General features: G+C 43.8%; 1 protein-coding gene across 1 annotated transcript in view; it reads right to left on the reverse strand.

The window, feature by feature from the left end:
• MDGA2 (MAM domain containing glycosylphosphatidylinositol anchor 2) overlaps positions 1-25864 on the reverse strand; it is a 369386-nt gene that overhangs the window by 145931 nt on the left and 197591 nt on the right. The window contains exon 6 of the mRNA XM_063333753.1: positions 16964-17233. Coding sequence (XP_063189823.1) covers positions 16964-17233 — 270 coding nt within the window. The remainder of the gene's footprint in view (positions 1-16963; positions 17234-25864) is intronic.

Below are 25864 nucleotides of genomic sequence, written 5' to 3' on the forward strand. Positions count from 1 at the left end.
ATGTGGCTACTTGTGGACACCCCCTCACACACAGCGTGAGAAACTTCTTCCATTGAGGAAGCCAGTTCTTTTAATTAGAAAATGAAAAAATTGTTACGTTTGATGTGTGAATGAGGTATGGCATGAAAGGCGTTTGTCTGCCATTTAGTTTTAACTGTGTATTCCACAATCCAAGTGGTTGATGTGGAATTTATGTGTTTTTAGGGATTCCTTATTGTTTCATTTATTTAAGAAAGTTTCGTGACTTTTATCGAGATTAAATTTCCACCAAAATGCACTGGTCTTTACTGAGCATCTCTCATTCCCTCGTAAAAGCCGCAGCCGGTTCCCCGGGCAGCAGAATGAACACGCGCTTTGACTCAAGAGGATGAACCATACATTGTGCGACAGCTGGAAATGGCCACAGCAAGAAACTTTGAAACACGAGCTGAATTTTTTTGTTTGAAAATGGAAGAACAAACAATGCTTACATATGCAAAACCCAGTAAATATATTATGCAATTAATTTTCAGACAGGGAAAAAGAAAAAATAACTCATGCTAGACGTAATGAGCAGCACATCTCACACAGAATTAGTTGCTAATAACCTCAATAAACTATTTTTATTCCTGAATTTGCCTCCTTTGCTCTGAGTGCTCATACAGACGATTTCGGCAGTTTCTCATTCCTATAAAGGAACAACAAGCTCTAATAGAAAAGTCATGTTAACTTTCATCTGTCCTTCATTATGTAGTGCTACAATACCACCTGCAAGCTACGATAAGGGGTACAGAACCTCAGACCTTGGGCCATAAGCCACTTACTTCATGGGTCAGAAGGGGCTCCACTCTCCGGTTCATGGACTGAATCGCAAAAACAACTACGTTTTGTGGCTGTTGCTTGTTGCTTTGGTTTTACGCAGGCTGAGTGTTAGGTACAAGAAATAACTGGGCTGGGTCATCCACTGGCTGATTTGCTAGAGCAAACTCCAAAGAAACGTGCAAAGCACGCACCTGAGCTAAGGTATTTTTCCATACATCCAAATACAAGGACTTCAGAGGAGGGCTGTGCCTCTGTGCGCGGCATAGAAAAAAACACGCAAGTTTCTAGAAATTCTGAAGTGAAGGAAAAAGTCTCTTTGCTCTATTCCCTTTCCTCTTCTCTTCCCCCAAACCAAACCTCTTAATGTCTCTCAAGCCGTGTGAATATAAACACTGTATTCATCAGTAACAGCCATGAAGTCCCCACACCAAACGATCAACAACTGTGTAACTACAACCTATGGATGAAAGACAATGTACTGTTTTTAATCCCATTCTCCAAGACTCCATGAACTGCACAGCTATCAGCGTTTTCTTCTGTTACCAACAAAATCAGCAGAAAATTTTACTTTCAAATACAGTGTCTTTTCAGAGTTAAGTAAAATCATTAAACAGCTCCTATCTGTAAATCCCTAATCTCACTTGGCACCAGAATAAACACAGTGATCTCTACAATTAACCTGGATATCTTGGAATTTCTAATGTGCCACCGAAGCACGTGAAAATCACCATCCAATACCTGGAAGACGACCCCAAGAAACCAACCAGAGGTGCCCAAAGATGTGTGATAGCTGCAGGCATGTGGAGCTGGAGAGCACTGGGAGCAGGATGTGGCCATGATGGGCCTGGTCTCTCTGACCTTGGACCTGGAACTATCGGCAGAACTGTCCCAGATGTGATAGTCCTGAGTTGCTCAATATTTGTCTCAAAAGCAGCTCAAAAGCTGGAGTGCCTCTCATTGGAATTCCTGAATGTAATCAACACAGGGCTAAAAAAGAGCTGCAAATGTGGAAATAAGTCTGTAACTGTACTTTGAGACTCAGGAAAGTGCCAGTCTTTCTCAAAAGAGGCCCCAAAGAACTATGATGTGATCAAATAAACAAAGATGAAACAATTTTTGTCCTCAAACTCCTCACAAATCTGCCTTTGCCCTCCCTCATTAATTACATTTCAAAGTAATAAAATGCATTTCACTATCTCAACTAAGGTCTATTTGCATTCATCAGGTGAAGTCGTATCTTCCCACCCCCAACCCTGATGAACCCAAAACGCTCCTTTAATGCATCAAAATGTTCCTATCTTGTCAATGCACATTTCATGACATAGAAGGGCATCGAACACCATAAGGGAATACCTTAGCTGCTCCACTATTTGCAGGCTTTGACATAATAACTGTTGGCCACTGGCCACTTCCTAAGCTGACGCAGGACACTGGGGAATGCTCAGCTTTGTGTTTGCTGCTGTTTGTGTCTGTATGCAGCCCGCGGCAACAGCAATATTAAGGAGCAGAACTGTGCAAATTACTGATTTTAACCTTGACTGAGCAGCTGGATGCCACATGAGGTCCAGCCTCTGTGCTCTCACCAGAAGTGGCCTCAACTAATGTTGATTGTTCCCCTTCGCATTTTGTTGAGGCTCATGAGCGATCTTGTTTTAACCTGTTCCCAGTGAACAAGATGAGAACCTCACCTGATAATGTGCCAAGCAGATGTAAAGAACTGTATGTGTCCCGGAGCAGCAGCAGTACCTTTGGGAGGTCTGGTGAACTCAGTATCCAGCATGACACTTGTTTCTGAGCACCGAGCACTGGCATTTTATCAAGGAAGTGCCAATACCTTCTCCCCCACATCCAGCTCACTTCCAGGATCCTCCAAACCTGCTGGGGGTTGTGTGTTCCAACTACATTCCCCAGTTCAGGCAAGGCAGCAATCCTTTCCTAGTGCTCAGATGTTAGTGACCCCTTGATGTTTCCTTCTTACATGCATGAGGAAGAGTTTGTGCCAACTGCAAAGACTCTTGACTTTATTTTTAAGGCCAATGGGCTGCAGAGAAACAGCACGGAAAAGACCAAAGATCCGATCCAAAGTTCTCCACAGTGACTGATGGTCCTTCCATGACTTCTATGTGCTTTGGATTAAGCCCTTTGCCCTGACTCCTGTTTCACATCAACGGAAAAACGCAGAAGCAGCACCGTGGGAACAGCTTGTTGGGGAAGTGATCTGCAAACCCCAGCTTCGTCCTCTAGAAACTCCAGCCTGTTAATCCAGACACAGGCTGGTTGCTTTAAAACCTGAGAAGCAACTCTCCACGTTACTGCTGTGATCTTTGCACCAAAAGATGATTGCTGGGATGATTCATTGGTTCTTGAGAGAAAGATATAAGGCAGGTGGCGGGTAAAGAAAGTCTACTCTTATCACCAGCTCTTGCTTCAATCGCACCAGGTCTCTCATCTCCTTAGAGCCTTACAGATGGGAAAAGCAATCCTGCCTTCACACAACTGCAATTCTAAAGATTCACAGCCTTACAACAAAGATTTTAGATAGTCCCTAAAAGACTTGTAAAGTGTATTCGTAAACATAAACCTCTTTCCTAATCTGTCAAGACATCTTGAGAAGCCAACTCTTCTCGCTGCGTGCTGTTGCTCGTACTCGCAGTCTTTGCTGGTTCCCAGATTTTGTAGAGGAAAATAAGAACTCAACTCCCTTCCCCTCAAGGAGCAATTCACTGCTTTTTGCTTGCAGCTGTGGAGGTGTCAGACACAGTTCACCTGTGCCTCTCCAGGTTTAAGGCCCCGGCTTTGTAATACAGAATTGCAGCAATAAATAAATACAGCAGTCGGTTAAATACACAAGTTCAATATACACAATGGATGCATTTAATGTATCTGGTGTAAGCACCTGGATCTGGTTTGGTGGATTCCACGACTAACACATGATCTTTATTAAATCATAAGTATCCTATCACTGAGAAATAACGAAAAAATAAAATTACTTGGTTCACTGTCATTAAAGGCACACAAAAACGTATAGTAGTACATCAAGTGATGTTTTACTGCAGGAATTCTGAATTATTTATGTTCCCCTGAAACAATCTGTTCCAGACATCAAACAGCAGAGAAAAAGGCACAGTTCAACTTATGCCATTACCCTGATGCATCATTTCTGTGACCTGAGCTTTATTGTATTACAATGATACACAACGATACGCGCAAAGCAATCACGAACTTGGATTATTATGCAGATCTTCTCTGTTAAGTGAAATAAAGATCTGTGTTTAAGTTGGGGGATCACGGACCACCAGCTGACCTGGACTCTGTAACACTGGTTTCCTGTGAGATAGGGACCATCCTACCACATCTCCTTCCAACACAGGCAAGCGACGAAACAACTATTAATACCTCTTGATGCTTTCTTAATCACCTGTTTATCAAAGCTATCATCCAACATCTTCACAACTGGGCTGGGTTTCAGGTTGGTTTGTCAGAATGATCAAGTGAATGAATGTATGAAACAAAGGAATCTGCCCCAGTACCTCACCTTGGAAACTGCAGCGCCGCCCACAGTGTCTGGTTTATTTATTGTTATGTGAAAGCCCAGCATAAATGGGTCTCTGCACTAAATAAAAAGTCATTCCCACTGAAGACAGACTCATGGAAAGCCTTCTTTGATGTTTCTTTCTTCATTAACATGTCTACCTCTATCAAATCAATAGAAGCAAAAAAAGTTCCTATCATAAGGTCCAAAGAAACACAAAGTCTTTGTTTATTTTGGCTGTGGGCAACAAAGCTGCGTTGTCTTCAGCATTCTACAGGATATTGCCTTAAACTATATTATCAAACAGCTAAGCTGAGTGGAGACAATTTAACAACTGTCCAAATATCTTTCTCACTGGTGAATACCACAGTGTAGTCCGTTAAACTTCATTCGGTTACGTTAAAATGCGTTTTGACATTATTTTGTGTATAAGGAGCGCTGAAAACTCAAATTTGCCAGCCAACAAAACATTGAAAAGGAGAATAACAAAATCATTCAGTATTACAGTCTTCCAGCCTAATTCTAAAACAGAAGAGCAAAACCACACTCCACGTGACAAAGTCTGTAGATATTGGCTCTCCATAGTGAACGTTTATCTGTGACATCTGTAGAGCCTGCACATCCGTTCTGGACACAGAGGAACCTATTCTGTAGTGTCCTGTAGATAATCATTGCTCTTCCTTTCTGATGAATGACTAAAGCCACGTCAAGGGTAGAAAACTTTGCTCTAGTGAAACTGGACCTCATGATGTGTTGGTGGTTTTGAGTCTGGAACATGGTGTGACTCTTGGACAACACAGAATAGGAAGCTTTACTAATGAGATGCAGCTGTTGCAATGGTAAGTTTGTTGGAGAAAACATCTCTGTCCAGCTGGTGCTTTAAGAAGTCAGTTTTCCAAACAGTAAGGGAAATCAAATTAACGGATTTTTGGGGAAAAATATAAATAGGGGGAAAAAAAAGTATGTCCAAATTCAGTGTTACTTTAAAAAAAAGGCTAAAATATACGGTTAAAAGCTCATACATCTGCTGGCGACTAATTAAAATAACAGATAAAGAAAAGACAAGCTGCAGCTCCCAGTTCCATCTGCAGTTCCTCATTGTCACTGTGCTCTGAGCACTTCTAATTAGCACACTGGCCGCAAACTGAGCTGCTTAAGTAGCAGCTTTGGGTACCTGAGCTCTTCCCTCTGGATATGCCGAGGTTCCTGCAAGTCCATCTGTTTCCTTCTTCCACTGCGGACCTTTGGTTTTTTTGGTGCTGTTCTATCACTCAGCTACCATAATCAGAGTGTTTTATTATTTTTATTTTAATCAAAGAGTGATTGTGAGGCAACAGGACACCTCTTTCCATCCAGCTTTTACTTTTTGTCTCTGAAAACTCCTGAAAACCATCCTGCACCGCAGATCACAAGAAGCCTTCCTCTCCTGGGGTGCTTAAACTGGGTCTCAAATCATAAGTCATGGTAGATGTCGCCTGGCAGGCTCTGCAAGATCCACCATACAGACCAAATCATCGCACATTCCAATGTCTTCTATCAAGAACAGTCACCCTCCCTGGTCATTCTTGAAACCAAACACAGCAATAAACCCCCTAGAAAACCAAAATTGTGGAAATCTGCCAACATGTGCTTTGTCTTCCAGCCAGTTCATGGGACCTAGAAACTCCCAGAATGACCACCTTGTGTCCAGCCACGGGCTTCACCTTTTTCTCTGACGGAAATACCAAACTGGATGAAAAGAAAGTGGATGGGATAGATCCCTCAACATCTTCTGCATAACACCAGCCCACAGCATTTTTTGGAATGAAATACTCAAAAGTCTTGCCAGCTTGCCTGTACAGCACTGACATCTATTTTGTACGCTGTTATTCAGATTTGGTTTTGGATGATGGGTGACCACCAGGTCTGCCAAGGTCAGCATCATACCGTTCTTTTATTTCTCTTCTAGCGGGGAAAGCTCTCTTACCTTACGGCTCACCTCTGTCATCCCGTAACTGCTTGGTCCACTGCTAAGATATGGAAACTTTCTTATTCTGAAAGGAGGTCTGCGCAGTTTGCTCAGAATTAAAAAGCGAGTCTAACACCAAATAAAACCAACCATAAGCTCTGCACAAAGCTAGCTTCACTTCCATTAGCAGCAAATAATGCTATTTGATGTTTTCACCCGAGAGAACTCTCTCCAGCAGAAAACACGCCTGGTGAGCGAGCAGGCAGGGTGCACCTTGTTTGGGTCATAAGGAGAACATTGAAAAAATAGCATAACTCCATAAACATTCACTGAGCTTTTAGGGAGAATCCAACAACGTTGACCACTCTCAAAATTCACATTTCTTAAATAGGGTACTGAGGACTCTGCAAGATAATTGTGACAAAATTATGCTGCCTGAATGTTCCCTATCGTCACCTTTCTATCCAAAGACAGACTTGAAGTACAGTCGTGCTAAAATAAGACACATATTCTCAGCATTTTACCAACAGTTCATTTTGCTTCTGTCAACACGGTTTTAGCTCAAAGTTTTTTAAAACCTTAACTTTCAGGAGCTACCAGAACAATTAAGTTGTCAAGCATCTTCTACTAGAGCATCTCCAAACTTTTTAATATCAAGTAATTATTTGGCACTTACAAGACCAAATGTATTCGCATTTTCAATTTAAATGCAAATACTGTGGAGAGATTTCAGGTTTTGTCTCTATTTTTATAAATGCTTCTAATTTTTAAAAGAAAGGGATTTATTATTCTGGAGATGCCATGTGGCAGGTGTCTGTTTTTATGTGTGCTCTAGTTAATTAGCTCCTATTTCTTTCATTGCTTTTCTTTTGAAGAAAGGGGAGGTGTATACTTCTTTGTAATGAAGAAGATTTCAGTTTACAAGTTACTCGGTATATGATTCATCAAATAGATGAAGCCGAGATCAAAGCATGTGAAACACGGCATGGTTCCTCTTTTAACTGCTTTTAGAAGTAAATATTCAAGAGAAATAAGCATCATCATAAGCAAAGACACACAGGTTTCATCAAAATATTCAGGCAGGAAGGAAGCTCAGGTTTTGAGACCAATCTGCTGCTCAAAGCAGGGCCAGATGTGAGCTCAGTCCAGGCTGTCCAGGGCTTGAGAACCTCCAGAGATGGAGATTGCATGACCTTCTGCCTGCAGTTCCTTGCTTGGGAAAACCAGGAATCACCCCAGTGGTGCCACACCACTATAAAGCTGTTTTGGGAACAGAAACTGCAGTTTCCTACCAGGGACCAGCCCCCTCTGCCCGGTGGAAGGCTGCTTCCGTCTCCGATTTTCAGCAGACGCAGATAATGATTGAAACCCAACAAGGTGGGTACACGAGGGTGAAATAGGAAAAAAAAATGAACGAAGGCTGATCCATAACCAGTGGTGACAAATCGGCAGCTGGCACTTAGTACTTTTTGAAACCCCAAGCAGAAGAAAGGTTTTTTTCCCTTTCCCAAACCATTTCCTGCGCTACAAGACCCCGCGCTGTTACAGCTTGCCAAGACAACGTACGGCGAGCCATGCCAGCCAGACTCGCGGGCTCAGGGCTGCCCCGTCCCACAGCCTGCCCATCTCACAGGCAAACGGCAACTTTGCAAGTCTCGTCACAAGCCAGACAAGAGCTGGGATATAAATTAAACAATTCAGAGAAGCTGACACAGTCCCCAGTGGGCTGTGCGCTTGCCAAACAAATTATAAATCCTCTGAACACTACAGCTGGGTGTTTTCCAGGGCCAATGCCTTTATAAAGTTTAATTGTTGTGCCAAAGCTGTCAAAAAAAAAAATATAGCTTTGCTGAGTTTTCCTGGACACCCAAAAGTAATATATCGCAAATCTTCATTCTTCTCTTTGCCCACACACTGCAAATGAAACTCAGCACACAGTACTTGCCTTACTTCCAAAATCTAGAGCAAAGCCCCAGTTTCCAAGGCCTCCGCACTGGATTGGCCCCATCTCCTGCTTCTTGTGTGGCTGAAGAGCTTCATTCGACTGCAGGATCTCGTTAGAGCCTGGATTTGTTCCAACATGGGATGCATTTCCCTTCAACAATTTGTTTTTATTCCACAGCTCAATGCCTCAAAAATTAATCACGATCCTATAAAACTTTCCAAAATGATTTGTCAGCCTGGGCGGAGACCTACCAATCTCATGCACAGTTGCCTGATGCGATACAAGTAAGTAACTTAAAAGACATTTCAAGGTCATCAAAGTACAAAACACTGTATGCAGTTCTTTCTCCTCTCTTCTCTTCCTCTCCCTTCAGGATGAGGCAAAACTTTGAAAAACTATTTTTTTTTAATGCCAAAATGGTAATACTTCTAAGACTACACAGACCTCATTATGTATTAAGCAGCCAAGATCTAAAAGAACACTGAACTATGACACCACACCCCTGCCAAAAAAAATTATCATGCATTAGTAGTTAATAATTGCATTAGTAATTAGTAATTGCTAGCCAATGAACAGCGAGAATAACTTTTTTCCTTGCCCCCAGTGAAGAAAGAATGTGGCTACCCAAAACAGCCACGCTGCAAGGCTTAGAACGAGGGAAATCAAATGAATATTATCTCTTGAAATCCCTTCTGATATATCCTTACAGAAATGTGGTGCCCAACAGGTACCACGGGGTGCTTTACAGAGGAGCAAACTCATTTAAAAATAAAATTTCTATACACAAAAATTCTCGAAAGTCCTAATGAAAGGGCAGAAGAATCAATAAACCATCTACATTTTTATACGGAACTGTTTTATGAACTCATCCATGATACACCCCAGCCTGGGAGAGAGCGCACATGCCTGAGACTACTATAGCAGATAATAAAAATAAATGGACTTATTAAACTCTGAAGCTCAACTTTTTCACACATTCATTCTCAGAGCTGTAAACTTTTAGGATAGTGCACTGGTAACTTATGACTGTAGCAACACGCTGGATGTGCTGCAAGATCAGGTTTTCTAGGCTAAAATCTCCTCTCATTGAAATCCCATTCACAGGGCGCATCTCCCGGTGGATGGATCAGAATTGGCTGGCTTTGTTGTTTTTGTTGTTTGTTTTTTTTTTTTTTTTGACTAAACTGTATTGATGCTTAAAAAGCTGGAAGAGGCCCCAGGGAGATGCCTGCAGCGGTGCTGGCTCCCATGGGTGAGCTGGGAGGGCTGGTGTGGGGTGGGAGACCAGGCTGGTGGCCAGCCTCCAATTTATAGAGCTACTCCTCATCCTCATCCAGCGCAGGCGTCTCTCTCAAAGCCCATTTGCAAACAGTTTTGAAAGGTCCATTTAAACCTCACACTGGAGGACGATAATTTGTCTTGTCCACCAAGACGCAGCAGAAACTAAGCAAGGTGGTGAGACTTAAGTAAATTGCTTAAGATTATGGTAAAAAATATACATCGGTGTAACGCAAGAGGGAAGACAGGGAAGAGCCCCCAGCAGGACAGAGGTGCCCAGCTGCCCAGCCCAAAGCCCAGCCCCTCCATCCTGGTACAGCATTCCCAGAGCTTGCCTGATGCCACTCCACAGCAGAGTTGCTTTCAAGGGATGGCAAACCTACCACAGGCACGTTATGATGGCAGTGAGAGAGGATCTCAACGTCAGAGCAGTGAGACATGGGAAGAGACCCCTGGGAAGAGCTGGGAGGGTGCTGGAAGAAAGCTATTAAAATTTCAGGTGGAGATGGTCATTTTACAAAAAAAAAGATTATACAAGAGATGAAATGAGACGAGATGGATAAGGACAGCTGGATTCGATGACCAAGAGGGCCCCTTCCAGTCCTATTCCAGAATATGAATTTCAAAACCTTGGCACTTTCATGAAATCCTTCTTGCTTTCTGCTTTTCTTGTTAGTCTGCCCCAAGAAATCCACAACTATCAATGGATTCTGAAAGCCAGCACAGGGGCTGCTGAACTTCCACCCCAGTGCAGCATCCTGGGAGCTCACCTCTGCCAGCCTCCCGCACCCGCGGCCACGCGGCACCAGGTACGATGACCCTCCGCGCGCCCGCACAATCCCTCATTAGGAAGTCAATGGTGGCCGTCGCTTCTGTGTGCTGTAGTGATGCCCATTTTATGTGTATGGATATTTGCCAAGGCCTTTGGCTTTCTTCAGCCATGAAATAAGCACTAGTATAATCAGTCTGCTGTGAGACCTTCCCAGAATACAGAGAGGGGGAGAAGGAGGAGGGGAAAAAAAATGGTCCTTCTGCTATTTGCACAGAAAACCCAACATTTTAGACTTGGCATGCTGGAGCCGGCATCCCCAACCAGCACTCCCACCGTCACAGACGATGCCAGCTAACGATCACACATGTCAGACGGACACGTCGCTCGGCCACCGGCCGGCATCCAGCAGCTGCACAATAGCCAGGGTGACCCGCCGGGTGACGCCTGTCACGGCTGCTGCCAAAACCCAATTTCCACCTTTTGGATAAAACTTGTGAGCTTTGCCTCTGTTCTGGCACTCGGCACCAGCCCGTGGGGGCCCTGCTCACATTTCAATTAACAGCATCTGAGGATCTTCGAGGGGTGACAGCAGAGGTGCTGATGTGTAACCAGGCAGACTTATTTTTATCCTTTACTTCATGCACCTGCTCTAAACCAACAAGGGAAATTCCTAAGGAAAAGCTTGGGGATAAACAGAGCCATCATAGGAAAGGAGAAGGGTAAGCGGGTGTGCAAGAACGGACATCAGTAATACCAGATTACAGAATTTTAAATTTTTTTAAACAGTATCAAAAAAGCAACAAAATTGTCATTTATTTCAAAATCTGTGTCTTTTTTTTTTTTTACCTTCTTTTTAGCTGTCACTACTACACAGTTCGCATACAGTTTTTAAAGACCTAACGGAATAGGTATTTCCAGCAATCTCGGCCTTAAAATGCATTTCCCCAGAGTGCTTTTTGTTCAGCAAAAGCTTTTGTGCTGATGTTGAGCACAGGTCATTTAAAATTATTATTTTATATTTAAACTGACAGGGAATACCACCCCTTTGAAAAATTAACTCCACACACTATGTTTCGGCTTCACAGAAGGGAAAAGTCACACAGAGTCAATTTGCGCTAAAGAAAAATGTTGCGGTTACAATGGAAGAGACGAACTGACCTATTTAACGAAGGTAACGGGAGAAGTTGCTGATGAGGTGACAAATCCGAATTGGCGCATGCTTACACCCTTCTAAATCATACAATAGTTGGAGTTGGAAGGGATCTTAAAGATCCCGTTCCACCCCCCTGCCCTGGGCAGGGACACCTCCCACCAGACCAGGTTGCTCCAAGCCCCATCCAACCTGGCCTTGAACACCTCCAGGGATGGGGCAGCCACAGCTTCTCTGGGCAACCTGGGCCAGGGGCTCACCACCCTCACAGCCAAGAATTTCTTCCTCAGATCTCATCTCAATCTCCCCTCTCTCAGTTTAAAACGGTTCCCTCTTGTCCTGTGGCTCCCTCCCTGATCCAGAGTCCCTCCCCAGCTTTCCTGGAGCCCCTTTAGGGACTGGAAGGGGCTGGAAGGTCTCCCTGGAGCCCTCTCTTCTCCAGGCTGAACGCCCCCAGCTCTCTCAGCCTGTCCTCACCGCAGAGGGGCTCCAGCCCTCCCAGTATCTCCGGGGCCTCCTCTGGACTTGCACAATCAGGTCCATGTTCTTTTATGTCATTTCAGTGCTCCCTACATTAAGACCTGTAAAACATTTCTCTGTCTCTACTTGTTTCCCAATCTGATGCATAGGTGTCCTTCAAAGATGCTACCCTGCATTTTCGCTCTCTCACTGGATGGAAGTCCTTTATCACCAAAAGCCTTTAATTCTTTATTGACATACTGGTAGCTACAGAGAGATTTTATTTTCATTTTCCCCTTCACAGTGTCTTTGGAGTATTTGTTCTTCCATGCTTTCATAATTCTGAGTACCCAGTTTGAGTCGTGTCGCAAATGCATCATTTTCTGGGAGCCATAGACATGATTATCTTGATTCCTGCCTCTTTTGACATACCCAGTTGTCGCCCCAAATCTGTATGGTATTGTGATGATCACGCTTTTATGTAGTATCTTAAGGATTATAAGGCCAATATTACCATTTCGCTAATGCTTTTTGCTTCCCTCTCCAAATACGCATTGAAGAGAGAATTTTAAAGGAGTAAAATAACCTCCAACAGCAAAGACTAAAAGATCCTCGGGCTAGAAGAGTTTCCTGGGATGTGGGATAAGCTGGATGTTCACCTTCGCATGACAGATGAAGGCAAGGAACTCAGCCTGGGGCCATATCACAGGTAAGGTCTCTGACTACCAAGCTCCTGGCAATAACGTGAACTCCTCTCAGCATAGCTGTGCGTGCACAGGACGTGAAGAAGCATCCATATCACCGTGTGTTTTGGCCCAAGGGCTGTGAGCAAGCAACGTTTTGCATTTGATTTTAACACAAATGTATGTGTCCTTCTTATTTTAATTAACAAAATATCCATAGGAAGACTGATGATCATTTTTCTCTAGTTGCGACAACAGAGGTACACAGAGACAAATTCATGATGCAAGCAAATTAACAGAAATATTCTGGGTAAGAAAGAACTCTGAAAGAAGTGCAACAGATTTCCCCCATCCTGGCCTTTATGACAGATGACTTCCATTGCTGCAGAACAACGTTTTTGCGCTCTACCATACAAAAGTCAGAAAACCAGAACATCCTCCAAGCAAGCACAGCAAAAAATACACATGTCAGGCAAGGAGGTTGTTGGGAGCTTGGTTTATCCAGAGGTGATGTGTCGGATTTGCTACTTGAGAGAGTTGTTGTTTTTTTTTTTTTTTAAGAGAAGGATAAAAACATCAAGTTTTAATAGAACGAGAGGAGTCAAGATTCCCTTAGAGATTCCTCTGTTTTCTAATGGTTTTGTCTAGAAATACGTTATGGGAAGTTATTCTAATCATCAGCCTGAGAGCAGGATGTGAAGATGCCGCTGATGAGAACACCCCCTAATACTCAAATGCTAACAGACTTGCAATCATTTAAAGAACTCATTAATCTAAAGAAAATACTTAGAAAGAAACTTTCATAATGAGAATTGGTGAATAGCCAGCTTTGCTGAAATGAGAGCGCATTTCTTCTTTCTCTGGTTTGACCCAAGACACCTTGATGGACGACAATGTCTTTGATGGAATGAAATATTTTGCAGTAACTTTGGGTACAGTTAAGCTGATAACGGAAGTCTTTAAAACGGCTGCATTTCACAGACTTTCTCGCTAAGAACTCGATAGGTAAACCGCACATGGTCGCTGATCTGCCTGCGGTGCGCTCCTGTTCAAAGCAAACGGAGGAAATGAAAGATATTGCATTATGTCTGTACCTCTTAAGGAACGGCACTGTGGTACTCAAAACAATTTATCATCGCAGCAAAACTTTCATTAACATCATCGGATGGCCGAAAGGGAAAGGCACTAAACACAAGAGCTCAGTAGAACAGAGACAAAAGGGAGCAGAGTTTGCAACTTGCTTAGGAAAGAGGTATCTTTAAAAGATGTTCCTTTATCTGAAAGCGTTAATTTAACTGCTTCAGGAGACAGGTGTGAAGGAGCCTCCCCCCTCAGCAGCTGTGTGCAACGCCTGTTGTTTTGCAAGGGATCCGTGTTCATCCGAACCGACGAGCAAGCCCCCGGCTTGTTTTTCTTGGAAGGATTTACAATTACTTTTAAGTTAAACAGGCCAAAAGAGAAAAAATAAATAAGAAATTCCAAAGATGGTTATGACTAAATGGGTTCCTCGCTGCAACGGCAGCTTTAGTCTGTTTTTTACTTTAAGAACAAACATGTCCTTCCGTGCCAATGCTCACTGGAAGGGGACAAAATCAAATAATGGCGGAAAAACAGAGAACATACTAAATGCTTACGCATATTAGGAGGCTTCCAGATGAATCCTGGGAGCTAACCCATGGAAAGCAATGCACTGAGACCTGCTACCCCACCCCCCCTTCAGCAGCACGTGGCAATCGCAGAAACCAGTTATTTACGACCTGCAGAAGTGGAGAACACACGTTACTGGTTACGTACACCCTGGAGACGCAGAGGACACACCCTGCACAGCACTTTCAGGCAGGCACGTTTTGCACCATCTCTCAGCTGATATATATTCCCCCGAGGCGTCGTACCTGGTCCCCTTGCCATTTCGCTGTGTTTATCCCCACTTTTTAAGGGTCACGGAAAAGACCGACAGAGGAGCACAGAGCTGCCCTGAACACACCTCAGCGTCACGACGGCACCTCAATGCCTCAGCCTGCTCTTCAAACACAGCCTCATCTGTTGCCTCCATCGTTTATTGATCCACACCATTTCTGACTTTCAAAAAGGGTAAGTTACTTTCGTTACTCATTCATTTACTTAGACTTGTTTATTTTTGAAGGACTCTCTCCGGTTTTAGATTATTTTTTAGTATTATTAAATGCGTGGCGGTCATGTGACGTCATTCCCAATGGGTTCCAAGTCAGGTATGAGCGTAGTCACGGAGTTGGGCAGTCTGCCACAAAGAGAGGAAAATGCCCAGAAAAAATTCAGAGCTGCCGAAGGTAAGGTAGCACCCATGGAATGAAGCACATCCAATACAGGCACATTCAGATAAATGCATGGTGAAAATTAGGGAATTTTAAAAGGGAATGAATTTGAATCTGAGCTCTGGTGGTGCTTTGAGACAACTTTACATTTCTTTCTGGGTAAAATTAGTGGATTATTGTCTAATCCTGGGATTGGTAGTCCACCTGACAGAAGATGTGAACTCCATTTACCAAATGCTTCTCCTGCAAGGCTTAGGTGCTATTTCAAGTAAATACTCTTTTCTCCTCAGCTGCTGTGTGAAAATCTTGATACGCAACAACAACAACAAAAAGAGATGAAATAAAAAGAAGCAATGAGCTTCAGGCAAAATGCTAAGAAATATATACACAAAATAAAATCAAAACTCTGATACGAATTCATCTCATATTTCACTCCTCAACTCAGCATTGCTTTTAGTAAAGATAAATCAACCAAGATCGGAATAAAGATTTTTTTTTTTCCCTAAAGGACATCTCTTCCCCTTTAACAGAAATAATAAGGGGAAAATCATAGCAGGCAGCAACGCGCTGGGGCTAGAAGGCAGCCATGCTTCATTTATTGAATGGGTTGTTCCTCGTTGCAGTCCCTTCTCAGAAGTAACAGGGCCACGCAGCAGAGAGGAAAAAAGAAAAAAGCCACCTCAAACGCTTTAATGATAATTTGTTCAACATCTTGCAGCTCCTAGGCATCTCATAGGCACGGTCTTCTATAAATAAAAATGTGAGGGCATATTATTATTACATGATGACTCATGAAATTTTTATCTGCAGGGAGCCAGGGGCTGTGGCTTCCTCTGGGCTCTCTGGTGCTGTCTGCTGGGTCAATTAAAATATCGAGATTTCTTTTCGCACAAAGCCTTTCCTCTCCCTTTGCTTATTCCGAGTGCGTGTTTCACTCACATCTCCCCTTCACAACCTCATCACCCATTGTAAATCGCAGCAAATTAATGTCAATGCGATGTTCCTGAAACAAGACTGCTTTTGCCTCTTGATAAGGAAACCCCTAAGCCAAATGTCAAAAATGCAAATGGAAATACAATATCACAAATAAATCTGTGGACATCTCTTGATCAACTCCTGCAGACCTGGGCTGATGCAGTGCTCTCACCCTGACCCCCAGGACAGAAATAGCTTCTAATTCCTCGTCCTGCTGAAGAGTATGATATGTTGGGCAATAAGAAGTGAACAGGGGTTATGGCTCTCATAAAATATTCACACCACTGGCTCTTTATACAGCAGTTTCTCCCGAGTATGATTAATCACATGCTATTATTTAAAGTTCCCGTAGCGTGGGAGTTTATGTTTCACTACCATTCGCAGATTAGATTATAGAAAATTAGTTTCAGATGAACTGTTTGGTTCAGGTAGATTAATCCACTCTGATGATGCCTATCAGCCAATCGAACTCCTCCTTCAAACCAAGTGGCCATGTCCCTGGGGTTATCCAGAAAGCGATAAACAACTGGGGAGAGTTTCTCTTCACCTGGCAGTAATTGTTCTGCAAGCACTCTTCTCTTACTTTTATCTAAGACAGACATTCATCCTGCTATTTAGTATAATTAAAGCATAGGTACTAATCTAAAGCTCCTACCCAGGGAGCAGTTGTCTGATGGCAGCAGATTCACAGCATGCACAACAGCCTTAATTTCAATAACACGTTCAGCTGACGAGGAGGAAGAAAAGGGTGAAGTAGGTAATGACACCTCCAGGAGCTCAGGATGCATTCACTGCCGAGACAGTGGGTGCAGGGCATCAGCACAGGCAATGCCCAGAAGACGCGGTGTCCTTTGGCGATCGTTTGTCTCCAGTTTGGATGGGAGAACTGCTGCATCTTCAAAACACAAAGTGGCACCGCATCACTCTTGTTCCAGCTAAGGGGCTTGACCCCAGCACAAGAGCCACTGGCTATTTGAAGCCACCACTAATTAATCTCATACATTATTAGAAATGACCAGAAATACACTTGGAAACATGGGACACCACTATGTGAACACTGCGACCCTGTCAGATTAGGATTCAGTTAAACTGCCAAGATAAAGTTCAGTAGTTTGCCAGCTCAACTTACCTCTTACGATGATGTTGGTGGACTTTTTTGCAGGGTTCCCAACATTGTTATTGGCGATGCAACTGTACGTGCCAGCATCTTCTGACGTGATGGCAGGTATCGTTAAAGTGCCACCATTCAGGACCGTCTTCTCGGGCAGGATGCCGGCAGACCTCACCCACGTCAGGCTGGGGGCTGGCTCCCCTCCTGTCGTCACACAGACTAAGGTGATCGCTTCTCCAGGGTTCACCACTATCGGGTCATCCACAAGAAGCTTAATTGAAGGGGATGCTGCAAAACATAAGAGGACGAGAAAGGTGTAGCGGGGCTACGTCTGTGGTGTTGCTCAGTCCTGACAACCACGCTCAAGCCAACTGAGATCAGCAGAAGCAGGTCATCTACAGTGCTCTTCGCGTGACTACATGCCCTCTGGGAAGGGTGCTCCCCATCCTGATGCCCCCCCGACACCACGTTTCTCATCCTGCTCCCTCATCATCTTTCCCCTTGCTGTCAAACTGCAGCTGAGGATTTATGTATGGACAGCCCTGCGGCTGTGCTCGGGAAGTGATATATAATGTATGGGACAGGTGCCAGCACGCTGGATTTTAAACCCTGGAAGAAAGGAATTAGTAACAATCTTCTTATTTGGCATGGAAAGCATGTTGTTCCCTTCAAGTCAGATCCTACCCATTGAAAACCAGCCCTCTTAATCCACCCGCCTCCCCGCTGAACTCCTTGGGACTTGGCTGCCAACTGAGATGAATGTGTAGAGTTTGAATTGGGTCTGTTGGATCAGGAAGAGTCACCTCCCTTGGGCCAACATCTCCTTGCACAGTGAGAAACTGAAGAATCCAGCACAGATGCTTTTTTCCTTGTACGGGCTGTGCAACCTGCAGCTCACAGCACCAGCAAGAGCGTGGCCACAGCTCAATCTCCTCACAGACACACAGAGAGGTGCAGACCTGGAGGATATTGTCCCTACAATACCCAATGACCAGCTGCAGGGGCGTTCTTTGTCCAGGACCACCAAACCGGCCAAAATACGTCGCAGCACAGGCTAATGGAAAGATCACGCTGCTCTCAGAAAGGAGAAGTGAGTGATTAAATTTCATTCTCTCTTCTTGCCTCTTCTTTTCCATGAAATATTTGCATATGATATAAGACGAGCAAAAGAAATGCTCGGTACGAAGGGACAGGGCAGGGCAATTCATTTTACATGCTGAAATTTAAAATCATAATCTGAGCTGTGACATCCCCTGTCATTTGCATTGAGGGATCCACCCTTGCTGGATTCAGATTTTGCTTGAAGGCATACCCTAAACCACATAAGCAATGAGCCAATAAATAAATACATATTGCTAGTACAGAGAAAGCAGCAATACTAAATAAACACGGGCATAAAGGTGAAGGATTGAAATTCTGGCCAAAGAATACCAGAAAATAAAAAATGAGAGGAAATAAAAACGTTACATCCCCAAATCGTATCACTGTCCTCATTATTACAGAGATATATTCTTGTGTGTTCTGCTTTATATATGAATCTTATTTCAATATTAAACGAATACACACTAATCACTAAAGGCAAATACAAGAGTCAGCTATAAAACAAGAGTTTTCTTTATTTGGAGTTCACCCAAGAGGAATTAGCTTTCTCTGCATTCAGAACCTGGAGCACACAAATGGGAAGCACTTCATTTATACCTGTCCTAGCACAGAGAGAAGAGGCAACCCCCAGCTGGGGAAACACTTCAAGAGAGCAGGAGAGCAGAGGTTTACAAGCAAAACCTCCTCTTCCAGCTCCTCCCAGCTTGGGACCCTGCAGATACTTCCCAGTATAAATTCCTGGGTTCACGTGACCAACTTGAAGGTGAAGAAACTGGATGCAGGGCTAAAAATACAGATAGAAACAAGTTGGCACTGCCCACTAACCGCGTCAGTGTCTCTTTGCTTGCGTCCTCTGACCTCATATTCTTTCATCAGTTGATGCATCCATCAGCTGATGGGCCCCTGGTTTGGGGCTAGAGGTATGAAACCGGGAAGTATGTCATGTTCCATGCTTAGGAAGATTTTGCTTGGGTGAAGGCGGCAGAAGCAGGGATCCAGGTACCTGCCGTGCAACTAGAACTGAGCTCCAGACCTACAGGGTCACCACCGAGCAGGGGGTAGCACTCAGCTGGCTCCTCTTTCCCTCTCCCTCCCTCCTGAGTTTAATGATTTTTACTGAAAAACTCTAGCAAGGAGCTGCTCTCTGCTCTCACTAATCATCAAGTCATGAGACAGGGAACAAGAGAACCACAAATAATGCTTCAAAACTTAGAACAAAAGATGAAAGCTCCAACAATGTCAACCCAACCTGGTGGTGTTGTTTACCATAATGGCCTCATAATCCTCCAGATGAAAGGGGGGCCTTCGCCATCCTTCAGGTAGAGAGACAAAGATAGCAGCCGATGTGATAAAAATGCTGTGATACATCCCTTTCATCACAGCACTCAAAACAGTAAGTACATGAAAATTATGGTTTGCGTACAGCAATTTCTCTTTGCTTACACCACACATTTCACTTAACTACAACCTATCCCACTAGACAAACACAAACAGAAATTCAGCGGTACACTCAACTACTACCATCAAAAGCCTGATTTAAACCAGCGAATATTAAGAAATTCAGAAGCAACGTTAAGGTTTCCAGCAAATGAAACTCAGCCTAGCATACAAAGGGTCAAATACCTATTATATGGTATTTGGTATGGTATTTAGCATGGTATATAGAACATGAATCCACAGCAACGAGCTATTATTTTGATATTTCTCTGCGTGAAACCCTATAACAAAATCTGCACCGTATAGCAATGCACCAATAACACAGAACCTCTTCTTTTCGGCTTAATGGTACAACCTGTCTTTTAAATACCTCCAGGGATGGCGATTCCACCACTGCCTTGGGCAGCCTGTTCCAATGCTTGATGACACTTTCGATGTAGAAATGTTTCCTCATATCCAATCTAAACTTCCCCTGGCGCAACTCAAGGATGTTTCCTCTCGTCCTATCCATGTGAAAGTAGGGACAGCGAGCCCTGGACTGGGGGGTCCAAGGTTGGGGTCAAGGTTGCTACAGAATCTCTCTCTCTCCCAGATTTTCTGAGCAAATATCTTGTAGACAAAAAGTTTAGGACTAGCTCCTGTCTGAGCCAGGGGAACGGAGCTCACTATCATGTGAGATCTCCCCCTGTTCTAGTTTCAATGACAGCAAGAGCTAGTGCCAAAAGGCGACTCCTCTTATCTACCTTGAGCTATCTTCTTGCAAGAATCTTCCCCTGTGGTATCCATCTCTCTGCTGACAGAGCCCAAAGATTAGCTTAATCTGGACAGGTAAGACGTAGATGGCAGAAGATGGGCGACATCGATCCTACCTTTAGGATGAGGATTTACAAATGCATCGGGAGCCTACAGACGGGAATGGGCAGAAAGTGCTGTTTTTAACAATATACATGTGCCAACCTCGCATTGATCCCAGCATTTCGCAAATCCTCTTAGTTCCTTGCAATTTCAGAAAACTGAAATTTTGGCCTAATCCTCTCTCTCAAATGGATTTCTTCTCTCTTTCATTTATTTGTAAACTTTTGGGGCAAAACACCACATACAGCATAAATCTCAACTGTGTAATTCATCGCCACACATTTTTTTGGGGGTCCAGCATGATTAAAAAATGGAGTAGGCATTTATAAAGATGACAAGATGATCCAGAGCAATTATAATAGTTGATAATTATACCAAAATACTGTTGAAGGATCATGCTTTGGGGCATAAAATGGTGTCTTTTTCTGGACTGGGAGGGCAGACTATCACATACCCGTCTACTGCAGAGTTTTTGTGCGCTCTTCTGAATTTTCTCCTGCTGGCTCTCGGTAAGGACAGACATGAGATCTAATCCAAAAGGTCAACACATGTGTTTATACATCCTTTCCATTTGTACAGCATCTAGCATGACTGAACCCCAAGTAGGAGACCCACGATGCAGCCCCAGCAGCTCAAGCTGTGATAGTTGTTTAGAGAGCAGGAAATGATGGAATTGAGTCAGAAGGAAGAGGAGATAGAGTTCTCCAAAAGATCCGACTCTTATTAAAATGACACTAGTGTAAAAGCCAGTACATGCAATTGTGTATTCCTGGTACAAGTCTGAAATGCGCTGGTTTTGCCTTTATTCCGTATAATCGCTTTGAGGAGTCAGGCGTCAGCCTCCAAGATACAAGTGTTTTCCCCCAACGGCATCCAAACCAACCATGGGAGCAGAAATACAAGTGTGAGCCAAGCTCCCTTCCACTTCTACGGCCCAGCCTGCTTTCCCAAAACAAGGCTGGAGCCAGCACGGATGTTCTGCCTGTTCGGTTTCTGAAAGGCACAGAAAGGCAACCTGAAGTCCTTCACATCCTCACAAACAAGCTTTCACGTGGTCCCAACTGAGATCATTCGAAAAGACACATATTGCAGTGACCGTAAGCGAGCAATTTATGCCTCCCATCTTGATTTTATTATTTAACTTTTACGAAATTTAATTTCCCCAAGCCAGGTGCTTTGCTGGTGGCCGTGGTTACACAGGGCTCTTCTTACATGAAAAGTGCTTTAAAATCAAAGTGCTTCAAAGCCCCCAGAACTCAGCAGGTAGATGTGCAATCAAAAGAAAAGATGCACAACTGCACCAGCCCAGAATTTTCCTCTTCTAAACAGCTGCTGCCTCAGTTTTTGCTTAAAACTTGCAGAGATCCCACAAAATTCCATGGAAAGGTTTAATTCAGAGATATATTGTATTATTATTTTTTATTGCTATATTCTTCTGGGTTTGGTTTAATCTTGCATTACATCATTTATTTATTTCTGCTGTCTTCCTTCTTATTCAACTCCTCTCTAAACAAAATAGTCTGCATTTTGTCAACTAAATAGTCTGAAAGTTTTAAAATTTTAGCCCCCGAGTTCTATCTGCTCACACCATAAAACCCTGGGTCACGGTTCGGGTCACGGAGACACACTGACACACACACACGCAGACACAGGACTGATATCCTCGATTTCACCCAGAGTTGAAGAATGATAGATTTTCTAGTTTTAAGTTATGTTCAGTCCCGGAAAGTTAAGCATCAGAGCCAACAAAACTGATGCAGACACAGGAGGTTCTCATTATGAAATCTTACAAATTTATACAGAATCCCTAATGCAACAAAAATATCCCTGCCAAAAGGAGTCAATACTAAATGGAGTGCATTATCCCCCCCAAAGCCAATTCTGAAGCTTCGCCCCGGCTGAGGTCTCTCGTAGATGACTATCAGCCATCAGGATTAACGAGACGAACACTGGGCCATCCAGGTCTGGCAAGCAAAGCATCTCCCAGCCAGAACCTTCGCCCCGGCACCGGCAGAGACTCCTCCAGGCAACCTGCCCAGCGGAAACTTTCTTTCAACTCTCTGATAGGAATAATAAAATCCATTATCAAACAATAGCAAGCTTTGGTAAATATTTCCACGGGTGAGCGCATGGAACAAGCTTTCCAAACATCGTATTTGGACATCGTAATGAGAACGGCTCAGTGTTCAAAAAAGCTCTGCATCTTTACTGCCCTTTAGAAGTAGGGGTTTCTGAGCGCCAGTCCCACATTTCGAAGTCATGGTTGGTTTGCCAGGGGACAAAGACAGCCGCAGTGCCACTGCGAGCTCGCCCCCGCGAAGAACAAGGCACTACTCATGGCGAGGGAAACTGTTCAGGTCCCCATTCATATTGCAGCTGCAGCCTTTTTAAAGGGACTTCAATTCAGAGGCTTTCGTGTGCAAGTATTGCCTCTGCACCCAGTGTATTTCACAGGGCAGCAGAGCCTGGCTGTGAACTCAGCAGCGCATACGACAAAGTGCTTTTGGAAGTACAGCAGGTCACAACACACGGCCCTGCTAGTCAAGTCACTATGGAGAATTTAAATCAGAACTGCATCAAGTTTTTTTACCTAATCTTAACGTGTGCACACAAGACAAGTTAGGCGCCGATGACATACAGATGGAGATTAATTATAAAATGCATCTATAACATATCCCAAGCCGCACAGAGTAGAATCATAGAATCTTCATGGTTGGAAAGGACCTTTGAGATCACCGAGTCCAACCATACACACACAAAAAAAAAAAAAAAAAAAAGAAAAAAAACCACAAACAAACAACCTACAATCTCTGCCACTAGAGCATGCCCTGAAGTGCCAAATCTAGACGTTTCTTCAATACCTCTAGGGATGGTGACTCAACCGCCTCCCTGGGCAGGCTGTTCCAGTACCTGACCACTCTTTCAGTAAAGTCATTCTTCCTAATATCTAATCTAAACCTCCCCTGCCACAACCAACCAGTAATAAAACAACACACTGGTTTTGATTAATGACTGGGGCAAAAGTTTCTCAGCCCCAGCACAAAGCTAGTAGTCATTAAGTCATCATTAACACGCTTAAGACACACATTTAACAATACCAGTTTACCAAGTACATTCGACATAATAACCTAGCTCTACAACAAGGTGCTTCCAGTTTAAACGGAGCTGCCACGGGATCATCGGCAGGGAGACTGGAAACATCTTCTAATAAATGATGTGATACAGGTGTCCACTGAACTTGAAAGAAGTAGAGTCTCTCCTGCTGCCTGGGATGGGTGTCTGAGACAGACACTACACTGGGAGGAGAAAGATATCTGTCACTGATGTAGCGCGCAGGAAAAATCTGACACCAACATGTGTTATAATTACAGTGAGACAAATATACGTATTTAGACCAGGTATATGGAATTGAGAAAATGTCACAATTGGCTTTAGGGATTACTGGAAATGCAAAAGAAAACTAATACTTTAATAGCAATATCAAAGCAGAGGTAGAAAGTCATGTCCTTGGCGACTCGCTCATCTATGATGAATTCAAATGTAAGTACATTATTTCATCCAGTTTTGTGAATTATTTTATATGCAGAAGTGAAGTAATAGAACACAATTGAATTACACTTTCATATTTATGTGTGCGTGTATGCATCCGTTTAATTTACAGCCCTGATTTATTGCAGGAATACAATGCGTATACTCCTAATGATACACATTATGAATAGTTCCTTTCAAGTCAGAGCAAACAGAGAGAACTTTTGAGGTCCCTGTTGGGCTGGGAGCATCATTTCTGTACTTATTTACTCAGTAAAGTTCAAAAAAGAATAGATTATAATTCCCAGCTGAGAGCCAGATTTTGAATTACAGGGTAAAAATAAACTTTTTTTTGACCACACCGCCACAGCACGCTGCGATATAGGAGGTCCTTTCTTTTCATCAACAGTCCTTAAAAATAACAAACAACACCCACACCCTCAAAAAAAACCCCAACCCTAAACCGAAGACCAATGAAAATCACTTTTATACACCCATCCTCTCTCTGCTTTACCCTCCCTGCTGCTACTGAAGGCACCCTAACCTCCTGACTGCCCCCTGCGATTGCCAGAGCCGCCTGGTAGTCTGCGTGCCTTAACCTCGGACTGGGGTGCATGTCCCCCCCCGCCACGTACCAGCAGTCACTGCTCAATTTGAATATGCTACCTGGGCAGAGATTAAAAAACCAAACCCTCATATTTTTCATTTTCCCTTAAGCCTGCCATCAAAATAAAGAGGCTTAAAAGTTGGGTAAAGTACAAGATCATTTTGTCCAGGCGTACTATCAAGAATGGAAAATTGTGAGGTTACAGGAGAAGCAGAGAGGGGAGTTACAGGAAAGAAATAAGCAAAGAATGAGATTATATTTAACAAGGTCTATTTTCAGCTGGCCTCCATCACTACATGTTCACATACATGTGAAGAAGCCCGGAGCGCCAGCCCAGGTAACCGTAGCCCACTCCCCGCTCTCTCCCTCTATTCTCAATAGCCTTTTTTTTTTTTTCTCTTCCAACTTTTTCTGAAATCCTCTGTTTTTTAACCAATGGGGACGCAGCTTTGATGACTCATCTCTTTATTCCCGATGTGCCTGGCTGCTTTTCATCCCGCAGCAGCAGCACTTTGATGACTCGCACTTTGCTGGTGCTGCCGTGGAGGCACAGATGTGGCATTGATAGCTCCAACAGGGAGGAAGGGAGGCGGATACGTTTGCTATTCAGAGCACTTCCTCGGTGGTTACGCTCTGGAGACGACTACAATAGCTCCCAGCTCCCACGCTGTATGAACTATTCATTCTGTGGACATTTTATCAAGAGGGTACGAAGGGAAGGCAGGATCCTCCCTTTAGCAGCAGAGCAGCGTTAAATCAGCTAAACCCAATCATGAAACTGTCCCCTTCGTCACTATATTTAGACGCACGGTTGTACATGTAGGCTTAAATTCATCTCGGCTAATTTCAACCTCCCAAAAGTCAGGCAGGCAATCCCAGGTCATGTATCTCAATGACATACAAGCACCCCGAGAGCACAATTCCTGCTCTCCAAAAATAGATGGGATGAATTGCTCATTGGAGCCATCTCTCTCCACCGAGAACAGTGCTCCCTGAACAACCAGGGTACTGCAGACACCCCGGCTTTCCGACTGCTAGTTAGGCGAGACAAATCCTATCTTGCAACAGCAACAGTCGCCCACGCAATTAGCAGATTAGGAATGACTGGCTAAGGAGGAGCTGCAGAGAAAGGACCCTCGGCATTATGCGGATGGCAATCTGGACACAGCGCACACATTAGCAACACGTGCCTGGTAAAAGGGAGTTATCGCACAGGGATGCATAAACAAGAACTTTGTTGGGGAATGTATGGAACAAGCCCTGCGTTGAACCCCAGGCTCATGAGGCTGGGGGGGCTGTGGAGTACTCTACATACCCTGAGGCACTAAACTTCACCAAGGAGGTGGGCAGAAGAGATCAACAGGAACAGTGTGAGGTAGAGATGACATGAC

Source organism: Chroicocephalus ridibundus, chromosome 4 (genome assembly GCF_963924245.1).
Source record: "Chroicocephalus ridibundus chromosome 4, bChrRid1.1, whole genome shotgun sequence".
NCBI lineage: Eukaryota > Metazoa > Chordata > Aves > Charadriiformes > Laridae > Chroicocephalus > Chroicocephalus ridibundus.